Source organism: Zootoca vivipara, chromosome Z1 (genome assembly GCF_965207765.1).
Source record: "Zootoca vivipara chromosome Z1, rZooViv2.hap1.1, whole genome shotgun sequence".
Lineage (NCBI taxonomy): Eukaryota > Metazoa > Chordata > Lepidosauria > Squamata > Lacertidae > Zootoca > Zootoca vivipara.
The window spans coordinates 19,475,140-19,496,052 of NC_142583.1; the positions used below are offsets into that span (position 1 = coordinate 19,475,140).

General features: G+C 41.0%; 1 protein-coding gene across 2 annotated transcripts in view; it reads right to left on the bottom strand.

Annotated features, from left to right (window-relative positions):
* Positions 1 to 216: 216 nt before the first annotated feature.
* Positions 217 to 20,913, bottom strand: part of TUSC3 (tumor suppressor candidate 3) — a 121,487-nt gene continuing 100,790 nt past the window's right edge. Inside the window, exons 8-10 of one of the 2 annotated variants that reach the window (XM_060278821.2) lie at positions 15,137 to 15,211; positions 13,040 to 13,130; positions 217 to 674 (exon numbers count right to left, since the gene is read on the bottom strand). In XM_060278821.2, coding sequence (XP_060134804.2) covers positions 659 to 674; positions 13,040 to 13,130; positions 15,137 to 15,211 — 182 coding nt within the window. In that variant the 3' untranslated portion in view covers positions 217 to 658. Of the gene's footprint in view, positions 675 to 13,039; positions 13,131 to 15,136; positions 15,212 to 17,909; positions 17,935 to 20,913 lie in introns of those variants that run through there. The other variant, XM_088659242.1, reaches the window with a different exon arrangement.

Consider the following 20,913-nt stretch of genomic DNA (forward strand, 5'->3'; position numbering starts at 1 on the left):
GTCTCCTGAAGAAACAGCAACCAGTAATGCTCCAAAATGGTTGGGTATCTGTTGATCTTCTATTTTTATGATTCTTAATGATCAGAAATGAAACTTTCCCTCTTTTTGCAATTTCCAAAAAATGCAGCCCTCTTGGGTCTTGAAGAATACCAGCTGAAATCAGTATCATTTTGACATGGAATGCATGCTAACAAATCACTCTGCAGTCTTCAGCACTTATTCAGCATTCATTTTCTTTATTATGCAAAATCTTACATTGCTTTCTGCCACAAGAGTACAGTTTCATATTCTAAAATGGGTTGACTTTTTTTCATCAGAAGTCAATACAGCTGCAATTCAACAACATCAAAAAGACTTTTCCAACTAAAGTTAACTTTATTTAAATTGGGGACCACCAAGCATATCCCACTCATTTCTGTTTATCACATCTTCCACTTAGATATTCAATGTTTGCTATGCATTATAAATCAGATGAAGCATTTTGGTAATAAGGTACAAAAACAAAATTGTCTTCTGCACACAAATGCTGCAATTTTATCACAGGAAGCAGATGAACCAAGCAAAGACTCTTGAAGAAATGTAATGTTGGTAAGCAGATACTATCAGAAGCTGCTTATCTTCGTAGCAAACGTTAGCCTTATGTGAATCCCACTTGAATTCATTTAATTAAGAAGCTGTAAAGAACAAAAAAATATGATTAAATTCAAGGGGGGGGAGTGCACATGTAGCTTGGCTTCTTGCTCTTGGAAATGAGTTTTATCACCCTTTTTTCAGGTGTGTATGCTTGTGTGTTATACATAATAACACACAAGTCCAAAAAAGATCTGGTCTAGCATTCTCTTCACACAGTGGTCAACCAGATTCTTATGGAAGCTCGCAAACAAGATACAATTGCAACAGTACCCTCTCATGCTCCTGCTCCCAAGCACCTCAATCCCAAGAGACCAACACTGGAGATAATATATAAGAGTTGACTGGTAGCTTATCCTCCATGAGTATGTCAAATCCCCCTTTAAAGCAGCTATCATTGAGGCAGCAAATTCCATGGTAGCTTTTGCTAGGAAAAACATTTCTTATAGATCCCGTTTCCCCGACATGCCCATAAAATAAGACATGGCAGGATTTATATGCATTTCCGCAATATAAGCCATACCCCAAAATTAAGGCATGGATGCGGCGCCTCCTGGCAACAGCTCGCTGCCCTCAGCCATGCCGCGCCGCAGGGAGCCCTTCCCGCTGGAATAAGACACCCCCCAAAATAAGCCATAGTGTGTCTTCTTGAGGAAAAATAAATGTAAGACAGTGTCTTATTTTCGGGAAAACAGGGTAGGGTGAGGCACCCGATTTTCACCACTCCCCTGTATCTATTGCAGCCTTCTGTGCCCTATCCCATCCTTTCAGGAGGTCCTCCAATCCTTCGGAGCTCTTGGGAGGCACAGGGTGAAAATCAGGTGCGCTTCCACTGGCAGAAAGTCACAACTACGTTTGTGCAGATTTCCTTCCACATTCCCACACTGATTTTCTTTTTCTTGCAGGAATACCACTGACTTGACTGTAAATCTTAAAACTCTCTCTCCCCCCCCCCTTTCAAAAAGTAAAGGGCAGCAGTTCCATTTAAGCTCCTTCTCTGTCCTTGAAAATCCCCTGCTGAGACAGGCATATGGGGAAAAAGAGGTCCCCTGAGAGCGGTGTAATATTAATGCCAGAAAAGGCCAGACAAGTTTCATAATTTCACCCTGAAGAGATCAGAAAGCGGCTCTAGAAAGCTGGCTATTCATCCCCAGTGAGATACACTTACAAGACCATGCCATGCAATTTGCATATCTGTAAACTTGTAAAAAGAAATGGCAGCCCCAAGGCATGTGGGAGGGATGAATAAAAGATAAAAAATTCCAAGCAATTTCTTTCCCTTTATATGATCATGTGATTGTGCATAGGGAAAATTAGCTGCAGGCTCTGTTTAACTGAAGTTAACAGGTGGGCATTGTGCAGCACTTTAAACAGACTTCAGTAAAACAGAACCTCCAGCTAATCTATCAAATGCTTTAACTAAATGGAATGCTGATGTGATCGGGCAGTTAAATTTAATGGCTGTGTTTTCCATTAACCAAAAAAAGGAGTGATTTAATGAGCACAAGTACTAATGGGCATGGACTGCTACCTCCAAGAGGTGTGTGTGTGTGTGTGTGTGTGTGTGTGTGTGTGTGTGTGTGTGTAAATAAATAGCAGTAATGGATACCTGAAGGAAGAGCAAATGACACATGCATAACAATTGTAGCATTGGGAATTCAAAAATGGAAGTCAGAAAAACGAATCCACCAGCTCCATTCCACAACCAAATAAGATTTCCCACCTTCCCCTCAAATCCAGAGTGAAATAGAGAGGGAGAGACATTAAGAAGAATCCTAAGTGAAGCAGTGGTGCTGCAGTCAGATTTCCAAGTTAACTGCTTATAAATCGCACGCTTGCCAAAATGTCAGGATTGGCTGCTGCTTCCAGGACGGCAAATCTAGATTGGCTGGCATGCAATGTATGCAAAGGGTCTAGCTCTTAATCCTAGTGTGATCCAATGCGTACACATGGGTTTTGCATCTCAAGAGCATGTGCCATTTGCTTTGGGTTTGTTGTGTGACGTGATATTTTCCGAGTAATCATTTAATAGTTCATGTTTGAGCTATGGTGTCATTATATAAACATTACAAATCTGAAGTGAGTTTCTGGGTATGAATTTTTCATATTTCTAATGCAGCACAAGATATTTGCTCCTCTTTTCTATTCATCTGTGGTTGACCTGCCTCTTTTCCTCCACCTTTGGGCCCAGCACCCAGCTGCATGCAGGGAGATGCAGATTAATTTTTTATGGCTTTAACAATGAGTCTCCCACACCTTTCCATTGAGAAGAATCTGACCACAACAGTCGACTTTGGTCCAAAAATGATTACAACTTTCTACTGATTATTTATGGGCAGTCTATTCCTCTGCCTTCCAAAGCAGCCTAACCTCCTTGCGCATGCAGTTGGATGAACGGGTATCAAGTTCACACATCACAATCTCTGATCAGTCCAGTAGCAATAATCATGTCATCCTCCTCCCCTCCCCCAAATATAATTCTGTGTCTATAAACAGCAAAGGTCTGTCAATGTATACTGCAATCTGTTTGTGGTATTCTCAAATATTCTAACAAGAGTGATGCAGTCAAAGGATACATGCAATGAACAAATCTTAAATATTTGATTAGTCAGTTTCAAAGTACTGTGCCCCATTTTTGGCACCCTAGAAGCACATAACTGAGAATGCAATTTCAGAAAAGCTGGACTTCCCCCCAGGAAAATTAAGTTCAATGTCTGTTTCAGCCTGCACTAATTGATTATATGGACTGAAGATCTGATTACATATAGCAGTGGAAAATCCACATTCTTACTCAATCATACAGAAGCCGAGAGAAGGGGTCCAAATTAAAGAGCAAAGGTTTTGACCTCTTCATGTGATTTGATGCCTTCCTCTACTACCACAATGGTGAAGAACTTCCTCCTTCTTTTTAAGGAAACTAATGTTTTGAGCATTCTATTACTGTCATGACCCAAGGACAATGCAGTGTGTGGTGGACAATTCTGATGAAGATAAGCTTCAGGCCTCTTCCTTGTAGGAAGAATTGCTAGTAGTTTATTCAGGGCCCTCCTTGCTGAAGGCCACAGTCCTGCCACAACCCCTGATGTACTTGCAGTACTCCTATCTCCCCAACCATAAATGCAAAACAGCCTTTGGCCTCCCAGGCAGTTCCTCCAATGAGGCCAAACCTACCGTAGCCTACAGCTGACTCTAGTTCCCTCAAGAGACTATATTCTTGGTCAGAGCAACAAGAGTGACTGATTTTGCTAACTCCAGCCAAGAAGCCCTCCCACACCAGGGTCACCATTTTATTCCTTCACCTATTCAAAGTTTTAAAGCCACAGGTGTTTGTTTGTTTGCTGGTCAAGTTTGTTGTTGTTTAGTCGTTTAGTCGTGTCTGACTCTTCGTGACCCCATGGACCAGAACATGCCAGGCAATCCTGTCTTCCACTGTCTCCCACTGTTTGGTCAGACTCATGTTCGTAGCTTCGAGAACACTGTCCAACCATCTCAGGGTCTTTTCCAGGGAGTCTTCTCTTCTCATGAGGTGGCCAAAGTATTGGAGCTTCAGCTTCAGGACCTGTCCTTCTGGTGAGCACTCAGGGCTGATTTCCTTAAGAATGGATAGGTTTGATCTTCTTGCAGTCCATGGGACTCTCAAGAGTCTCCTCCAGTGCCATAATTCAAAAGTATCAATCCTTCGGCGATCAGTCTTCTTTATGGTCCAGCTCTCACTTCCATACATCACCATTGCTTTAACTATACGGACCTTTGTCGGCAAGGTGATGTCTCTGCTTTTTAAGATGCTGACTAGGTTTGTCATTGCTTTTCTCCCAAGAAGCAGGCGTCTTTTAATTTCGTGACTGCTGTCGCCATCTGCAGTGATAATGGAACCCAAGAAAGTAAAATCTCTCACTGCCTCCATTTCTTCCCCTTCTATTTGCCAGGAGGTGATGGGAGCAGTGGCCATGATCTTAGTTTTTTTTTTATGTTGAGCTTCAGACCATATTTTGCGCTCTCCTCTTTCACCCTCATTAAAAGGTTCTTTAATTCCTCCTCACTTTCTGCCATCAAGGTTGTGTTATCAGCATATCTGAGGTTGTTGATATTTCTTCTGGCAATCTTGATTCCGGCTTGGGATTCATCCAGTCCAGCCTTTTTCATGATGAATTCTGCATAGAAGTTAAATAAGCAGGGAGACAATATACAGCCTTGTCGTACTCCTTTCCCAATTTTGAACGAATCAGTTATTCCATGTCCAGTTCTAACTGTAGCTTCTTGTCCCACATTGAGATTTCTCAGGAGACAGATGAGGTGATCAGGCCCTGGCTAAGTTTACATATGGATAACTGCCTTCAATCCTCAACTGGGAAGGGTTCAATCTATCTTTTTAAAGGAAGATTTTGTACATATGATTCTGTGTGGGGAATGCAACTTTATATCATGAAGTGGGCATATGAATGTAAAGCTTGAATAAATGCCCTGAAATAATGTCTGCACTTGCATTTTCTCTCAGCCCTTCTAGTTATAGCACTTATTGGCCTGAGCCAGGGAATGCTGGTCATGAAAAAGGAGATACTTATGCTTGGCTTCTCCACTGAGGTTTTGGGTATTATAACATAAAGGAGATTCAAATTTCTGTTATCCAGAGGCTAACAAACCTATATTTATACCATCTGAGAACTGCATTCATGCTGTCCACTATTCTTAAATAATATTCCAAATTATGGAATTACCAGAACTCCATAGTTGCAGACATTAGCTATTTACAAAACTAGGAGAACACAATGTCTTGCTTTCTTTTTTGCTAACTACTTAGATTCAGGGGTCTTTGTTACTGTGGAATTTGAGAAACAGAATATGTGAAACACATCATTTTATATTGTAATTGGTACAAGGAGTCCAGAGAGAACTTGATTCTTTATTAAGTATTCTACCCAGAAGACCACTGAAATTCTAAGATCTTACTGTTTAAGATCTGCTTATGTTACTGAACAGGTAGCTATTTTCCCCCTTAATCTCAATACAAATTAGGAAGCAGATGGTAAAATACATTTCCTGTTGACACTTCTGGAGCTAACTTAGCAGGAGACTGCTTTTAGCCAGCAGGGCTCCCTTAGAACTGTCCAAGGTACTGTACTTGTCTGGTCTCAGCTTTGATAGGACACTATCTAATTCTCCTGTAGCCTCAAGCTCTCAGGCAGTTACAAATCTTGTATAAGCAACCATATTTAGTATGACTGAAGCTCTTCAAATACAGAGATTCCTGAGAATATTTGTGGGTTAGATTTGCATCTCAGAATTCTCACTGCATCCTTATTTTTAGTAAAGGAAAATATTGCTCACAGAGCCTACTGCTGGTTGTAGAGTCCCATATGGAAATATTGTTCCGAATATGTAGATGTCAGGGGAGAGCTGGGGCATATGCTCTCAGGGGATGGTTGGTCCTGCTCCCTTCCCAATGTGTGACTAAAATTGGGGACAATGAACCTGTGGTCCTCCAGATGTTGTTGGACTCTCAACTCCCATCAGCTCCAGCCAGTATGACCAATGGTCAGGGGAGATGGGAATTCAAATCCAAACTCCTGCCAGAAGGCCAGAGGTTTATCTATCCTTGATCTAAATGCATGGAAGCAATGTCTGATAGGAAGAGGAAGTAAACTGTATTTTCACAATTCCCCAATCAGGATTATCTCAGTTCTGTATTTTGCCCAATTCTGATAGAGCTTTAGTTGTGAGGCAGTGTTACCAGCTGATGACATTTGTGGGAACACAAAATATGTCTGGGAAAAGAGGCTGCATAACAGAGGGACAACACCCAAGCAACAGAGACCAAAACAAATGAATAAGGTCTGAGTGAAATGATGAACAGGAAGCTCAGCGCCTTTCAAGACTTGCTCTTGCTCAGAGTAGACTTAAATTTTGGAAATTCCTGTTCAAAACTATGACTATATAATTCAGATTACAGAAGCCCTGATGAGCATTTAAGCCCCTCGTTTTGTTTTTTGATAGGGTGAAAACTTTTTATTGAAGAGAACACATGGGGCATATCTATATAATGTATACATTTTACCTTACATGTTATCTTTATTTTGGTATTCGTTTTGCACCACTGAGTTTGTGAAGTTATCTTACATAGCACTTAAAAAGAAAAAAAGTAAGAAAGCCAGCCTCATTTGCAAGCTCAACTTTCTCACGCTGGCTCATTTTTCTTTAGATGATCAAAAGCAAGAGAAACCATCATAGACATAGTAAAGGATCCTCCTACAATTTTTATGTATACGGCCATGTATAAAAAGCAGGGGCTGGGGATGATAGACAACCTCCCTCACAATCTTTCATTCTTGATTTATTTTTATTTGATTTCATTTTCAAAGCATATCGCTTCGTGGAGATGTGCGGCCTAAGACAATTGGCTTTTTGTTCCCTTTATTGATGCATGCTGCTTCAGGAAATATTGTGGCTGTTTGGTGTTATGCAACACATAAGGTGTTTAAATATCTGAGGTCTTGCTCCTTGGGGTGAACTTTGTTTTGGGGTCTACATCTTTCAGCATGCAGCCTCCAATTTCTCTTTATAATCAATTCTTTTAAACACATGCAGATGGAAAGATTCAGTTTTCCTTAGTATGTTTCCATTGGAATGAGAGCACGGCATCATCTGGTGGATGTCTTTTGTGGAGTTCTTGTCACCTCATTTTCACAGTTAGACATTGTGATTTAGGACTGATCCCATCCTGGCTAATAATATAGGTCAACTCTTGTTGGATCTGAGTAACTAACAGCACATTGTGATGCTCTGAGCCCACATTTAGAACCATTTCACCACTCATCTGTAGCTGGTGCATGTTAATGCTATTCTTACTAGTTGGCAGGATGAGACAGATGAGCAAACGACCAGTGGCTGAGCTCTCTCTTGAACGCAGGGAACATGGTCATCATATGGGGCTTCATCTGTCAAGCATGCGTCGCTGTGGATTTTTAAAGCCTTAAAATGTGTGGGTCTCACACAGCTTGGAGTCCATTTCCCCATTCAGGTGCATCAAGTCTAAAAAAAACCCAAAAGCATGTACAGAAGCATCCTTGTCTTTATCTTAGTACCAAGGTTCACCTGGCAGCCACAAACCATGTGAGACGACAAAGTGCCGCCTCCTCATGCCAGTGGTGCCCTAAGCTCCCCAAAGGGGCAACACTTAGGTGGGGATGAACCTTAACAGGGTGTCTAACATTAGTAGGACAGTGCGGCAGCAGGTCTATTTTTAAATTGAATTTATATACCGCCCTAACACCCAGAGTTCTCAGGGCAGTTCACAGAACAAGTTCCAACCACTTCACACTAGAAGGGATCCTTGGTGATTGCCCTACAGCTGTAAACTTCTCATCCCTTGAGTTCTCAGGCCACCTTCTCTCTTCTTTTGAAAGGTGCAGGAATACAATTTGGGTACAGAAGAAGCAGGTGGGAAATAATAATTTTAAAAAATCCTGTCTAGTAGTCCAGTTTTGTAGTCAGGCTTGGAATAGGAGGAATTAGTTGACATATCCATGTCCCTACAGATGCTGTTGGACTCCAATAATCCCCAAGCAATGGACATGCTAGCTGGGGGTGATGGGAACTGGAGTGCAACAATAGCTGGAGGGCTACAGGTCCCCCACCCTAAATGAGATAGAAGCCTGGCAATGTGGTTGGTGAACAAAGGTTAGCCTACTCCAAGGCAACAGCTGTAGTAAAGTAATAATAGTAGAGTAAAGGAATAATAACAGTAAATAATAGATGCAACTTAAGTTCTGCTTGAGCAGCTAATGACATCAAAAGGAGATGGTTATAATCCCCAAGATACTCTTTAACACGGGGTGTCTCAGTTCTGTCTGTTGTGTTTGGTGCACAGACATTTATTTTTCATTAAAAATAATGCAAGTTACATGCATGCCCGGAGGAGATTTAACCTAAAGGAAACAGGCAGAGGGGCAAGACCTACAGCCACTCATGATTACTGCAGGAGACAAAATTGATTTCATGAAGAGCCTAACGAATCCAGCAATGCTTTGCTCAGGGACTATAATACCCCCCAGAGAGTTGGGTTAAAAACTCCCCAGGCAGAAGGGTGTGATATTAGATGACTTTAACACAGCACTGAAGCAGGTAACTAGGCCAGAAAAGTAATAAAATATTGACTCGGGAGCTAGTAAATTTAGGTGTAAAGGCTGTTGTGTTGCTAGCCACCAGAGATTCTCTAGACAGCACACGTGAAGACTAACCGTTGAATATGCCATTCAAATTACTTGTAAATCAATGAGTAGGATAATCTCTCTCTCTCTTTTTTAATAAAAAAGTATATGAATTAAGTTCAAAATGAGCCTCAAAATATTACTGGGAATTTCTCTCCCCCTTCCTCTCAATGGACCCAACTGATTAGGAAAGAAGGGAAGGTAAGAAAATAGATAAAGAACAATTCTGAGACTGCCTCTTTGTTTTAAGTTTGGTGCCTGCCACAGTAAGAAGTCTAAAAAATGCAACAAATTTCCAGGGGCACAGGTCAAGTCAGTTGTGAACTGAGCAAAGGAATGATCAAAGATGTGAGTTCAGGATATCTCCTGTGAGCCAGAAAGTTGTGCAAACCAGAAGTTTTTAAACCTTGTTCTTCCATTAGAAGATTAGCAATGGCAGAAAGACTTGCTTTGAAAGGAGGGCTATAGCTCAGTTTTCCTGGGTCCAATTCAAAGTGCTGTTTTTGACCTTTAAAGCCTCATATGGTCTAGGAGCCCTGTACTGAAAACTTTTTCAGCTTGGTGGGTTGGATCCTGAACACACAGCCCACCTCTAGGGGGTTGCTTGCCAATCACCTTATATCTCCATGATGTCAGGTGGCCTACTTTTTCTTTGCAGTGTGGTGTGTGTTTAAGCTGCGCTGTGAGGGAAGATTCCAGCCAAACGAATCAGTGCTTAGAGTCAGCACCAGTCAGAAGCTCTGGGTCCCATAGGCTGGAAATCACTGCTGATCAGCACAAACTCCAACCCTGCTTTCAACAGGGATCGATGCCACTCGGGAGATCTGATTGGGAGCTTCTGAGCAGAACCAGTAGCGATGCTTGCATTTGGCACCAAATATAAAAGGCACTGAATACAAACCCTGCTCGCCAGGGAACCACCGAGAATACGTTGCAAAGCTCCTTATTGTACCTTTGCAGCCACATCTTTACCTGCCTCACACCTTACATGAGACAAATTAAGACCCCTGCAGGAGCTTCCCCACTGCTCACCACTTTCCCATATGAATCTGCTTGGACCCTGAGAGGATCATCTGATGCCCTGCTCTTTGTACCACTTTACGGAGAATTGAATGCTTCTCCTAAGTAGGCTCACCTGGTCCCAACTTTGTCACTCCTTCAGCATTTTTGTTTTCCTAGGCATTTGGGTAGCACTAACTATTGGCTGTTTGCCTCTCTTTGGTGGTCATCTTGGGTGGGGAGGCTATGATGGGAATAAACCCTTTCGTACCATTATTATATTCTGAATATGTTTTCAATGTGGTTGCAGCTTCTGGTTTGGCTGGGAAAAGTATCTGAATGCAGGGTGCAACCACCATAGCTGCCAAGTTTTCCCTTTTCTCGCGAGGAAGCCTATTCAGCATAAGGGGAAATCCCTTTAAAAAAGGGATAACTTGGCAGCTATGGCAACCACTCTCAGACTCATACATCCCACAGAACCATTTCTCAGAGTGCTCTCCAAAGAACATATGTATCAAGATGTTGCAGAAATTATGTTTCCACCCTGCCGAGTTTTTCCAATACTTTTAGTACAGAACTCTGACACACATGAAAAGCTCTTCTGAAAATGCAGATGAGTAATATTTCATGCTGCTTATTGATTCTGTTTTTTTAAATAAAAAGAGATACAAGCTGAAAATATTCATTCAAGGAAGAGCTAGTAAGAGACAGAAAGGAGATATAAATATTTTGCATGGTCTTTTATGTAGTTCCCTCATCTTTCTAGATCGAAGACTTGAAATGCATTTGTACCGTATTACCTGAGAACAGCAGCTCATTGATTCCATAGTTTTAAGGAAACAGAGGTGGTTAATGTTTGATTAAGAGAGTGATGACAGGAGCTGTGTTTGATGCCCTGTTTCTTCCCATACCGGTACTTGTTTTTCCACTTGTGGTGTGTGGTCCTCTTCTTTCTCCTGGAACCTTGTTGTAGCATCCCTTTTCAAATACTATTCAAATACTGAAGCAGATTGAAAACAGAAGTGTTTTTCTGCCACCACCTCTTACTGCCTAGTAGTACGAGGGCCTGAAACCTTCTCTGGCCCCCAGCTGTGAGTCAGGCTTTGTTAGGGATGGTCTATTTCTTTCACATGTGCTCACGGATAAATGCATTCAGTCTTTTTTCAACACTCAATCTGTGATTATCATCTTTAATCTGCATGAGAAATCACATTTTTCCAAACAAGAATCTATTATGCGGTGAACACTAGGAAAATATGCTCTCCTCAGAACAACCTTTTCCTTGATGGAAGATCTTTGGATCCCATGGACATGTGTTGCTGCTTTGATCGACTGAGAGTCAAATCACCATGTGATGGAAGAAATCTATCATATCTTTTAAAATGCTTTAAAAACAACCACGGGACTCGACATCAGTGGCTCTGAAGAGAAAGTTGTGGCTAACTCTTTTGCCCAGTACCCCTTTTCACTGCACCATTTCTCCCCAAGCTGCTATTTGCCCCAAAGGAGAAAATTAGAACTACAGATACCCTACAAGGCTAATAGAAGCTTCAAGGTGCAATTTAGATCAGGAAAATTGTGAAGATTAAACACTAGCTTACCCCCCAAACTACTGCTCTGATCAAATTCAGAGCCCCCTGTACTTGCTTTAGGATAGTAAATCATCTTAAACAACAGTTCGCTTTGTCCTGAAAAGGTCCTAAATCGGTATGAATGGGAGTATAATTTTCAGAATGTTGGCCCTAACACAGCAGCACTGGTCTGCAACTTAAATTCATCAGAATGCCACATGCATACTCAAGTCTTCTGAACTTACAGTGTGGCAACTGTCTACAGTTTTCATACTGCATTTATATTTTGCCCACCATCATCAGTTGTAGCAGGCACAGAATCTTAATGGAATTTGGTGGTATTTGCAAACTTTTAAACAGCCAACCTGTTATTTTTTTTCCAGCTGTGCTATGCTCCATACCTCAGGTGGCATTAAACTAAGGAGCAACTGGATTTCTTTATGTTGTACTATAATTTTCTGATTTCCTAAGGAATACCTGACAGCTCCATTTTCTTTGATACTGCTCATGTTTGCTGCTGTGAAAACTTGGATGAGAGCACATTTCTGCAGAAACTTGCAGGAGAACATTTCTGTAATAGTGCTATGCTGCTTTCTATTATTCAGAAGCTATAGCTAATTTCCTCTATGAATGGGGAAAGCATTCTAAGCAAACAGCTGGTTTCCAGATACGGGAAAGGATGTTGCAAAGTTACACTTTTCAGCTAAGTATGGTGCATTATTTTTACCCAGCATGTACCGTTCTGAATTCACCAACTGATCACCGTTCACATACTTTAAGGGCCATAGGGCCAGAACACACCTGGAAAACCTATGACTTCATGAGCAGAGCCTAGGATAATTGAGGCATCAGTAATTTGCAAACTCCAAAACATAGTCCATACCTCCCAGACTAATATTTAGATTGAACTGTAGCAATACCATCATATTTTGCACTTCTCTGAATGCTGCAATGCAGTTCTCGGCTTATCAAAATGCTTTAGAAAATGTGTAGTTTGCAGAAAAATATATTCAAAATAAATCCTATGTCCTTGCCACATTGTAAGCCAGGGCTTGGTACCTGAATACAACGTTTACCTGGAAATCCCCTTTTCAGTTGCACCTTCAAGCAGGAAGACTTCTTCATGTGGTATGACTAACAGGTGAAACTGCTTTCTTCACAGTTCAGCTACATACAAGCTGGCATCAGCTACTACACAAGCTCCCTCTTTGCAGATTAAGCACTTCCTTGTTTCATACACCAGAGTGCATGTCACATTGCAAGAAGGCGCTTTACTCCCACTTTTTATTTACTGTTTAGCTTTGTACAGGGACTTGTAATACTGCCCTTCAAAACCAAAATGCAGTAAGTGTGTTTTTTGAAGTTGCTGGAAACCACAGGAGGGGAAAGCACACTTGTGTTCGAATCCTGCTTGCTGGTTTCCTACAGTAGAACAGGATTCTGGACTAGATGGGCCATTGGCCTGATCCAGCAGGCTCTTCTTTATGTTCTTATGCAGTGATAATCCAAATAAACCCTAGAGATGCCAGTAGAATTTACCTGTTCACGGATTCATTAATTTCAAAGTAGAAAGCTGGGAGCAGGCAGATAGCTGAAAAAAGGTGATATGCGTGGATACGGTTTTTTGTGACTTACCTGTATGGGTAACCATGGTACTTGGAGCGGAATATCGACAACAGGAAACTGAAGAAGAAAACGACAAGACCCAGTCCCACCAGGCATATAACTGGGGGGAAATATCAATATCAAAAAGCTGTTATATTCAATATTAGGTACAATCACATATATATTGAAATATACAAGGTTAGTTAGGACGTCTCTAGGCATCATCCTTATATCATCTGAGGTAACGTTGTAACCCTTTTACAAAAAAAACCCAGAATTTCAAGAGATTATCTTCTCATTATCACAAATGACAATGAAATTGTTGTTTAAAAAGAAAAAAGGGAACTTAAGGTGGCAACCTACAAAACTTCTCAGGGTACCCAGAGCTTGTTAGAGAAAGCAATAAACTTGAATTCTATATTTCGGGGAACATCATTTTAGGTGTGTTACATCTGGCAGGTGAAAAAATAGCACATGTTAATTATTTATTGCCACAGGCTGGCAAATTCACAGCATCCACATGCCATGTAAGTTTTCTTGAAAGGAGCTGGCTGACTCAGCCAATTCAGATGCACTTGAGGGCCAAACTAAAAGAGATGTCATTCACTGAATTAGCAGCTGCATGAATGGGATGTTAGAAGTCAACTGCAGGCATGGAGGGATGATCCAGACTGGAAGGGTGGTAAGAGGCTTTAACGGGGGGGGGGGGCGCTTCTGGACCTAATTCTGGCCCCGCCCATATGTCCTACACATGACATCATACATCTACAAGCAGGACATGAGCACAATGAAGCTTTGTATGGTATTGAAAATGTAGGATACAGGCCCAGTGCTCTAAGCATCACTTTTTTGCATACAGAACCTTCACTAGGGTTTTGTACCACCCATTGGTTAGATATATATTTTACATGGGTACCGATGACTGCAAGGCTCTTGCTTAAATGTGCATGTTAGGATTGCAAGAAGCTTTGTAAGTAAAGATATAGAAATCATTGCAGAGATGAAATTTTAAGGATATATTTTAGATGTTATGGTATAAGAGCAACGGTTAAGTAGTGAAAATGCAGAAATGTGAATTGAAAAATAGAAAATCATAAGGAAGGTTTGAAGGAAGTCATGGCCTTAAAAAGCCAAAACGTATTATATAAGAAGAGAGATTGTATTGAAAAGTATTATTGTAAAATAAAAATAAATAAATAAATAAATAAATGTATGTGCATGCATGCATTGTAAGGGTAGGGAGGAGCGGAGATTATTCACAAACTGGGGAGGATTAGCTGGTAGCAAGAGCAACATTTTCTTACCTTTGTTTTGGGACTACTGTACTACAAGTAGTGACAGCAGCACTGCTGCTCCTGGTGGCCACCTTCTGACAACCACAATTTCTTCTCCAGAATGTCCCCTTGGAGCAATGTGCTGCCATGAGGTAGCCTTATTCCAGAACATCATTCCAATGGGCATAATCGGGATGGGTGTGTGGCAGCCCCTACTGCCATCTCCCCCCACAATGCATCTTGGAATTTTGCTCAGTCATGGCATAACATCATTCTGGAGGGGACATTGTGTGTCTGTGTGCAAAACTCTGCTGCCGCTACACGACAATCCCACGCATTCCCCACTTCCCAGCTGCCCAGAGTGCCTGAGGCAAGGCAATCCAGTCAGATGGGTGAGGAACTAATAATAATGATAATAATAATAATAATAATAATAATAATAATAATAATAATAATAATTCCCAATTTGCCTCTTCCCATTTATTGCAAGCTGAACATTCCCAACAGAAGAATGTTCAGTGCAGCCCTAAACAGGAACTCAGAGGAAAGCGATCTGGAAAACATGCTATTTTTTTGTATTACCCAATCACTCCTATTTAGTAACATCATCACTTTTACACACACAAACAGGGCTAGGATCCAATGAACTGCACAGGTAGTTCAAGGGGTGCAACGAAGTTTTAGACTATTCACAAAAGCACACCAATGTGTTCACAAATGAATAAACGCATTTGCAAGTGCTCATGAAAGTAGATGAGAATCTGTGAGCTTCCACGTGGATTGCGGTAATCAAGCATGAATCAGAATCTCTGAACAGCAACAATAAATTGGCCAACCACATTAAAGATCTTACTTCTCCTTTTCCCAACATCTCCTTTGGAGGTAGCAGCTTCATTCAAAAGAACCATTCCCATGGTGATAGCAGCATCTATATCGTTGTTGTCAAGGAAACAATAGAAATGCGGAAGTCTTACAAAGCTAAGCAGTGCATCTTTAAACTTGGGTTATCAATTTTATGATTTAAAGAGGGTAAATTACATTCAGTGTATGGATTGTAAAAGTTCACAGAGCTGTTCAGAGAGGAAAATGCATTAACTAGTGATTATTTCTATGTATCTTCCACATTTTCAGAGTTATTTCCCCCCTTACCTACTTTTAGATTTTTGTAACTGGTTGGAATAGACTAGCAAAAGCATTAAATGAATCTGAGTACACTAATGGTGCTTTGTTAAATTAGGTAAGTATCGTAAAGCCTGCAAACCTATGAGATGTCTGGAAACCGATGTAACAATTCTGGTTGTACAAAATGAATGTCGCCAGGAGACAGATACGGGGTGCATAAAAATAATTACATTAATTCTCTGATTAACTGATGCATACTAAAGCCATTTAGATAGCACACAGTATGCTGTTTCCCAACCAGTGTTTGCAAGATGGATAGTATCTGTCTAATGTGCTACAAGAACAGAGTAAAATCATTGCAGCGGCAAGTGTTTTCACTCACTAGCCATTTTTAGACTCTTAATTGCTAGCTTTTACAAATGCAAACAAGCACATAATGATAAAATAATTTTAACTAATTTGCCAGAATCCTAAGCCATTCACATAATTGTTTGAAAACGTATCCGTGAACAGCAACTGTTACTACTGTAATTAACATCTGTTCTAAGCAGTCGACATACAATTGATGCATCATGGGAGCTGTATCCATTTCTAGCTTCCCCCCCCCCAAAAAAAAGGTCTACCATTTTAAAATTTAGCCTCTTTTCTTTTTCTGTTTAATTGCCTTGTTAGTATCTGTAGTAACTAAATGAAAATTATCCACTGGGCACCACGCTCACTGTAAACACCTTATATTAACTAAAGTGCACTTTTTGACTTTAGGAGTTTTGTATTGCCGCTTTTTATGAGTCTGTAGTTGTTAAGAACACAACATCCACACATAATGACACCGGAGAAAGCATGTCTAAATTAGTTTAGTGAACTTAAAAGACTGCCAAGAGCTGGGGGGGGGAAAATGTGGCATGGAAAGGTGAAGTGAGTTATGCTCCCACTTCTGAATATCTCTTGCCACTTTTCTGTGTGGGAGTTGTAGACCAACTCCCTTTGATTGAAACAAGCAGGGTTTTAAAGTGTTCAAAGCCTGGTTGGATCATGCACAAAGTTCAAAATAAGTCATCTCAACCATGCTAACCCCAAAATACCAACCAGCTTGGGGCCATGGGCAAGCATGAAATAGAGGAGTTCTTGTAGCACTGAAGATTATCAGAACTTTAAAAAATAACTGAATTCTTTTGTTCATAACAGAGCAAATGCTGTCAATGCTAATTCCTCTGCGTGTATGTTTGGCTCTAATCACAGCGCTGTCCACATTCTGTCCCTCTCCCCACCAAACATGAAATGATTTTGGCATACCATCTTTACTTATCTTTCCAGTTTGTATCAGGAAATTGACAGGGTTACTTGTTCTCTATATTTAATTTATGTAGTCTCATTGACAGGTCTACAGGGAATAGGAAAAAAGATAACTGAAACTCAAAATTCATAAGGCACTCTTTTTTATATATATAAAAAAACAACAACAAGCAGGCAACATCCTCTTAAGTATTTGGAAAGGCACACAGGAATCTCCAGGTTTCATGTATTTAGATTGGTCTGTCTCCCTACACTTACAGTGCAATCCTACATTTGTCTATTCAAAAATTAATTGCATTAAGATCAACGGGATTTATTCCCAGGTTAAATGTGTGTACATACACACACACTTATTAGAGCTATGAACTGGCTCCAGCAAAATCCTAGCTTCTGAGTTGAATCAGGGTGACTTGTAGAGTCACAATCAGCCGGAGTGAATTGAGGCAGGCCTAGATTGCATCGGGTACACCCAGGGCAATCTGCAGGGGAGGATAGTCAGGCAGCAAGAAGAGGGAGGAAGAAAGAGACGCACGCAAGGAAGTATGCATGCTTTCCCCTTCTGACTGCATGCTTAATCAGGGTTTTAAATCCCAATTATAGATTGTGCAAGGCCCCTGATTTAGTTTTTTTTGGGGGGGGGGTGTCACACTGGAGTGGGTTGCCTCCGGATTGTCCCTGTATTGTATTGTATTGGGTGGGGGGGGGGTATGCACAGACTGCTGCCTTAGCTGATTAATTGTGTGCGTTCAAAATGAATAAATGTACATGATTTTGCTATGAGGAAAAAATGCAAGAGTTCTAATGAAAAACAATAATCATTCGAGATGATAGACATGTGCTGTGGCAGCACACATCACTGTCAGGCAACATACTTCCTTCTCTCCCACATGAGAAGCAATGCCATCTGCGATGTTTATAAGAAGTTGTCCTATTTTTTTATTTTATTTTTTTAAAAAAACCTGCCACTTTAATAATTGGCATCATTTTTGTCAGTTCAAAACATTTTGAAATCAATCAATCAACTAACCATTGCAGGCTTTTATTTGTTTTTTAAAGAGGGGTGGAAAGCTACCCCCAACACCCACCTGATAATCTGTTGCGGCACTAAATCAATCACAAAAAAACAGGACTCTTGGGAAGGAATTTTGGAGGTACTTGGAACTTCCTGACTACTGACATTAGGCAGGTGCAGTGCTTGGAAAGTTGATTTTGAAAAGGAACTTGTTCTAGTTCATCCTGACCAAAAAGGAATTTACTAGTCCCAGTCCCAGTTTATGCTTCTACAAACCAAACTATTTCAGTTAAAGTTCATCCAAATGAAGCTTGGGTTGAAACGTCATTCTCAGCAATCCCCCCCCCCCCCAAGCATTCAGAATGTTAAAAGTGGCTACGCAGGGACTAAAAATAAATAAGATGCCATACATGAGGAAGACAATGCTTGACAGGCAGGAAGTGAGCAGGTGAAGCTTTCCCCACAACTGTATTTCCATACTAGAAAAGGCTAACTCTGCTTAATATATGCCAGCCACTCAACTATTAAAGATCCACAAGGCACCAATCCCTTTGTTCTTGTACTTCTTACTGCAAGCTGCTCCTGTTGGAAGGGAACAAATTTATTCAGCAGGGAAGATACAGGAAATGTCTCACATCCCTTCCTTCTGCTTGTTTAGCAACAGTGACTAAGAACCTTTGTATCTGCCTAATTTGGCTTAAAAGCATCACCCAACATTTTGCTTGCTTGCTTTATAGATGCTTAATTGACATTTGAAAAAAATGAAAATAAAGAGTTTGGGGAAGTGGTGGGGACATCTGAAAACCTGTAAGAAGCTGCACTGATGCATTGAAGATTTCTAATGCATCCATTAAACTTTAGAAACTTTGGTGCAGGCAACAGAAGACAAGTTTTTGACCATTAATGAACACTTGCAGAACCAAAGTTTTGTTTGAAGCTGTAAATACCTGGGGAGGAAGTTTCAGAAGGATTTTGCTCCTCCAAAATCTGCTTCCAGAAATGGGCAGAGTAATGGGAGGGCCAGTCCTTAAAAGATAGCTGCTTTCTTTCTGAAATCTAAGTTGGGGTTGAAAGGTAGGCTATGAACCAGAGGTACTTACTTAAATCAGATAGATGGTGAGATTTACTTAGGCCTATTGATTTCAACAGGCCTACCCTGGGTATGACTGACTCACATTGGCTATCAGCCACTGTTTCATTTGAAATCAAAAACTTAAGGAAATGACCTTCAGCAATGCAAGGGGCATTGGCACTTCTGGCCATGTAGTTAAAAAGGCAGGAAAATAAAACTGGCAGAGTTGCTCATTCATTGTATGTAAACGGGCAGACACTTGGCCTCCTTGTCCTTCAGGCAACTCAGCTGGAAAATTGAAAAAGTAAAATCTCACTGAAAAACCAGATGCTACATCTGAGCCGAGATATCCCGAGCAAATAAATTACGAACGTATAAATAAATAAAAGGCCATTGGCTCACTAAGAGTTGGCCACTTCAAGTACCCATTTTAATTTGTAGAAGATGAGCTTTGGGCTAAATCTAAAGCTCCACGATGGGTTCGAATCTAAACCAGGCCATTATTTATTGAATCCATTTATTCATAGGGTAATAATTACCAACATTTATCAAACCCTGGCACTGTGGAAGAGGTCAGCGGCTGGAAGCGTGGCCAACGAGGCAGAGAACGCTGCCAGCTTCCCAACACTCAGAGACTCCTGATAGTTGCATAATCCCCCCCTTTAGCAATGGCTGGCACTGGCTCAAGAGATAGCAGCATCCTTTGGGAGGAGTGTGCCGTGGCGGCACTGCAGCATGTCAAGAGTTAGGCGCCAGTAGCAACTTCCAGGCTAAGCCTCTTCAAGCTCCTGCCATTTTCTGATGTCAAAAAGCAAGCTAAGAGCAGCGGCTGAAGGAACCTGTCAATTAGGTCTCCACAGGGCAGCTGTCAGTTTGCTCAGTCTATTCTCTCACCATGATTGGCACCATCCAGTACCTGCCAAGAAAGGCACAAAAAGCACTCTGGCCAGCTGGGAGTAGAAAGCACATTTACAGCCCGAACTATAAAACAACTGGTTTTATATGCTGCCGGAGACTCCTTAATATGATAGGCTTTAAGCATGGTGGAGATGGGAGATACACCATCCCCTAGCAACATGCAACCTGAATGTTCCTTTCTGAGAAGATAGGAAGTGGTTCGCATCCCAACTGATGCTCTGCTAGAATCCGGGGGTTGGGGGTAGCAACGTCCTTGAATGCTAGAAATTGCAACAGAGCTATTCTGCCTAGTAATTCAACAGAATTGGAACACCATTGTGAAACAGCCACCTAGAAATGATCTGATATAATTGAGGCCTCTTCTGCACCCTCTTATACAGAAAAAAAAAGATTCCCAGTGGCACTCAGACAAACAGTTATGGGTCAGCAATTAACAGGTGTATTGTGTCATAAGCCAGGCGCATCAGGTCTGAATACCTACTGGAGCACTTTCTGCAACTTTTGACTACCACTTTTTAATTTCCTTAATGCTGCAGCTTAACATACTGTAGGACTAGTCATTAGAATTTGTTCCTGTGCAATGTTTGCTTAGCTTTAGAGCTCTTCTTTCAAATTCTGAATCTCTGATAGTCTAGTGCACTCAGGCTTGACTCAAGTGCTCAATCTGTCTCAACCTGCCGCTCCTCTCTAGGCACTCAGTTCACAGATCTGCAAATTGTTGGGAGGTTTGGTGCAGAGCGCTGAAAAGTCAAAGGCTGTGCCCAGCAATAGCTTGCAATGAACTACACACTGCACAGAACCTTAATATTGTTTTAGTTTAAGAGCAGTCAGCATACAATGTTGTCTCCCTCCGTGTGTGTGTGTGTGTGTGTGTGTGTGTGTGTGTGTGTGTGTGTGTGTAGGGCATCTCATATATATATATAACATATATATTGTTGACTTCTTCAACAGCTTTGACACTGATCACATTTGAACTACCAGATGTACCATCAACTTGTTGAAGAATCAGATGTTCAGTCATTTTCTACACCATTTAGAAAAGTGTAATTATTGAAAACAAGGGCCTTTGTCACCTGTCTTTAGCACCAATCAGGAGACATAATTCAATGGAAATATTAAGCAGTAAACTTAAGGATGTTGTTTTTCTAAAGGAACCATCCTCAATATAAGCTCTTATGAAGCTTGACTGTTTCTGATGATCTCTGAAGCTGAG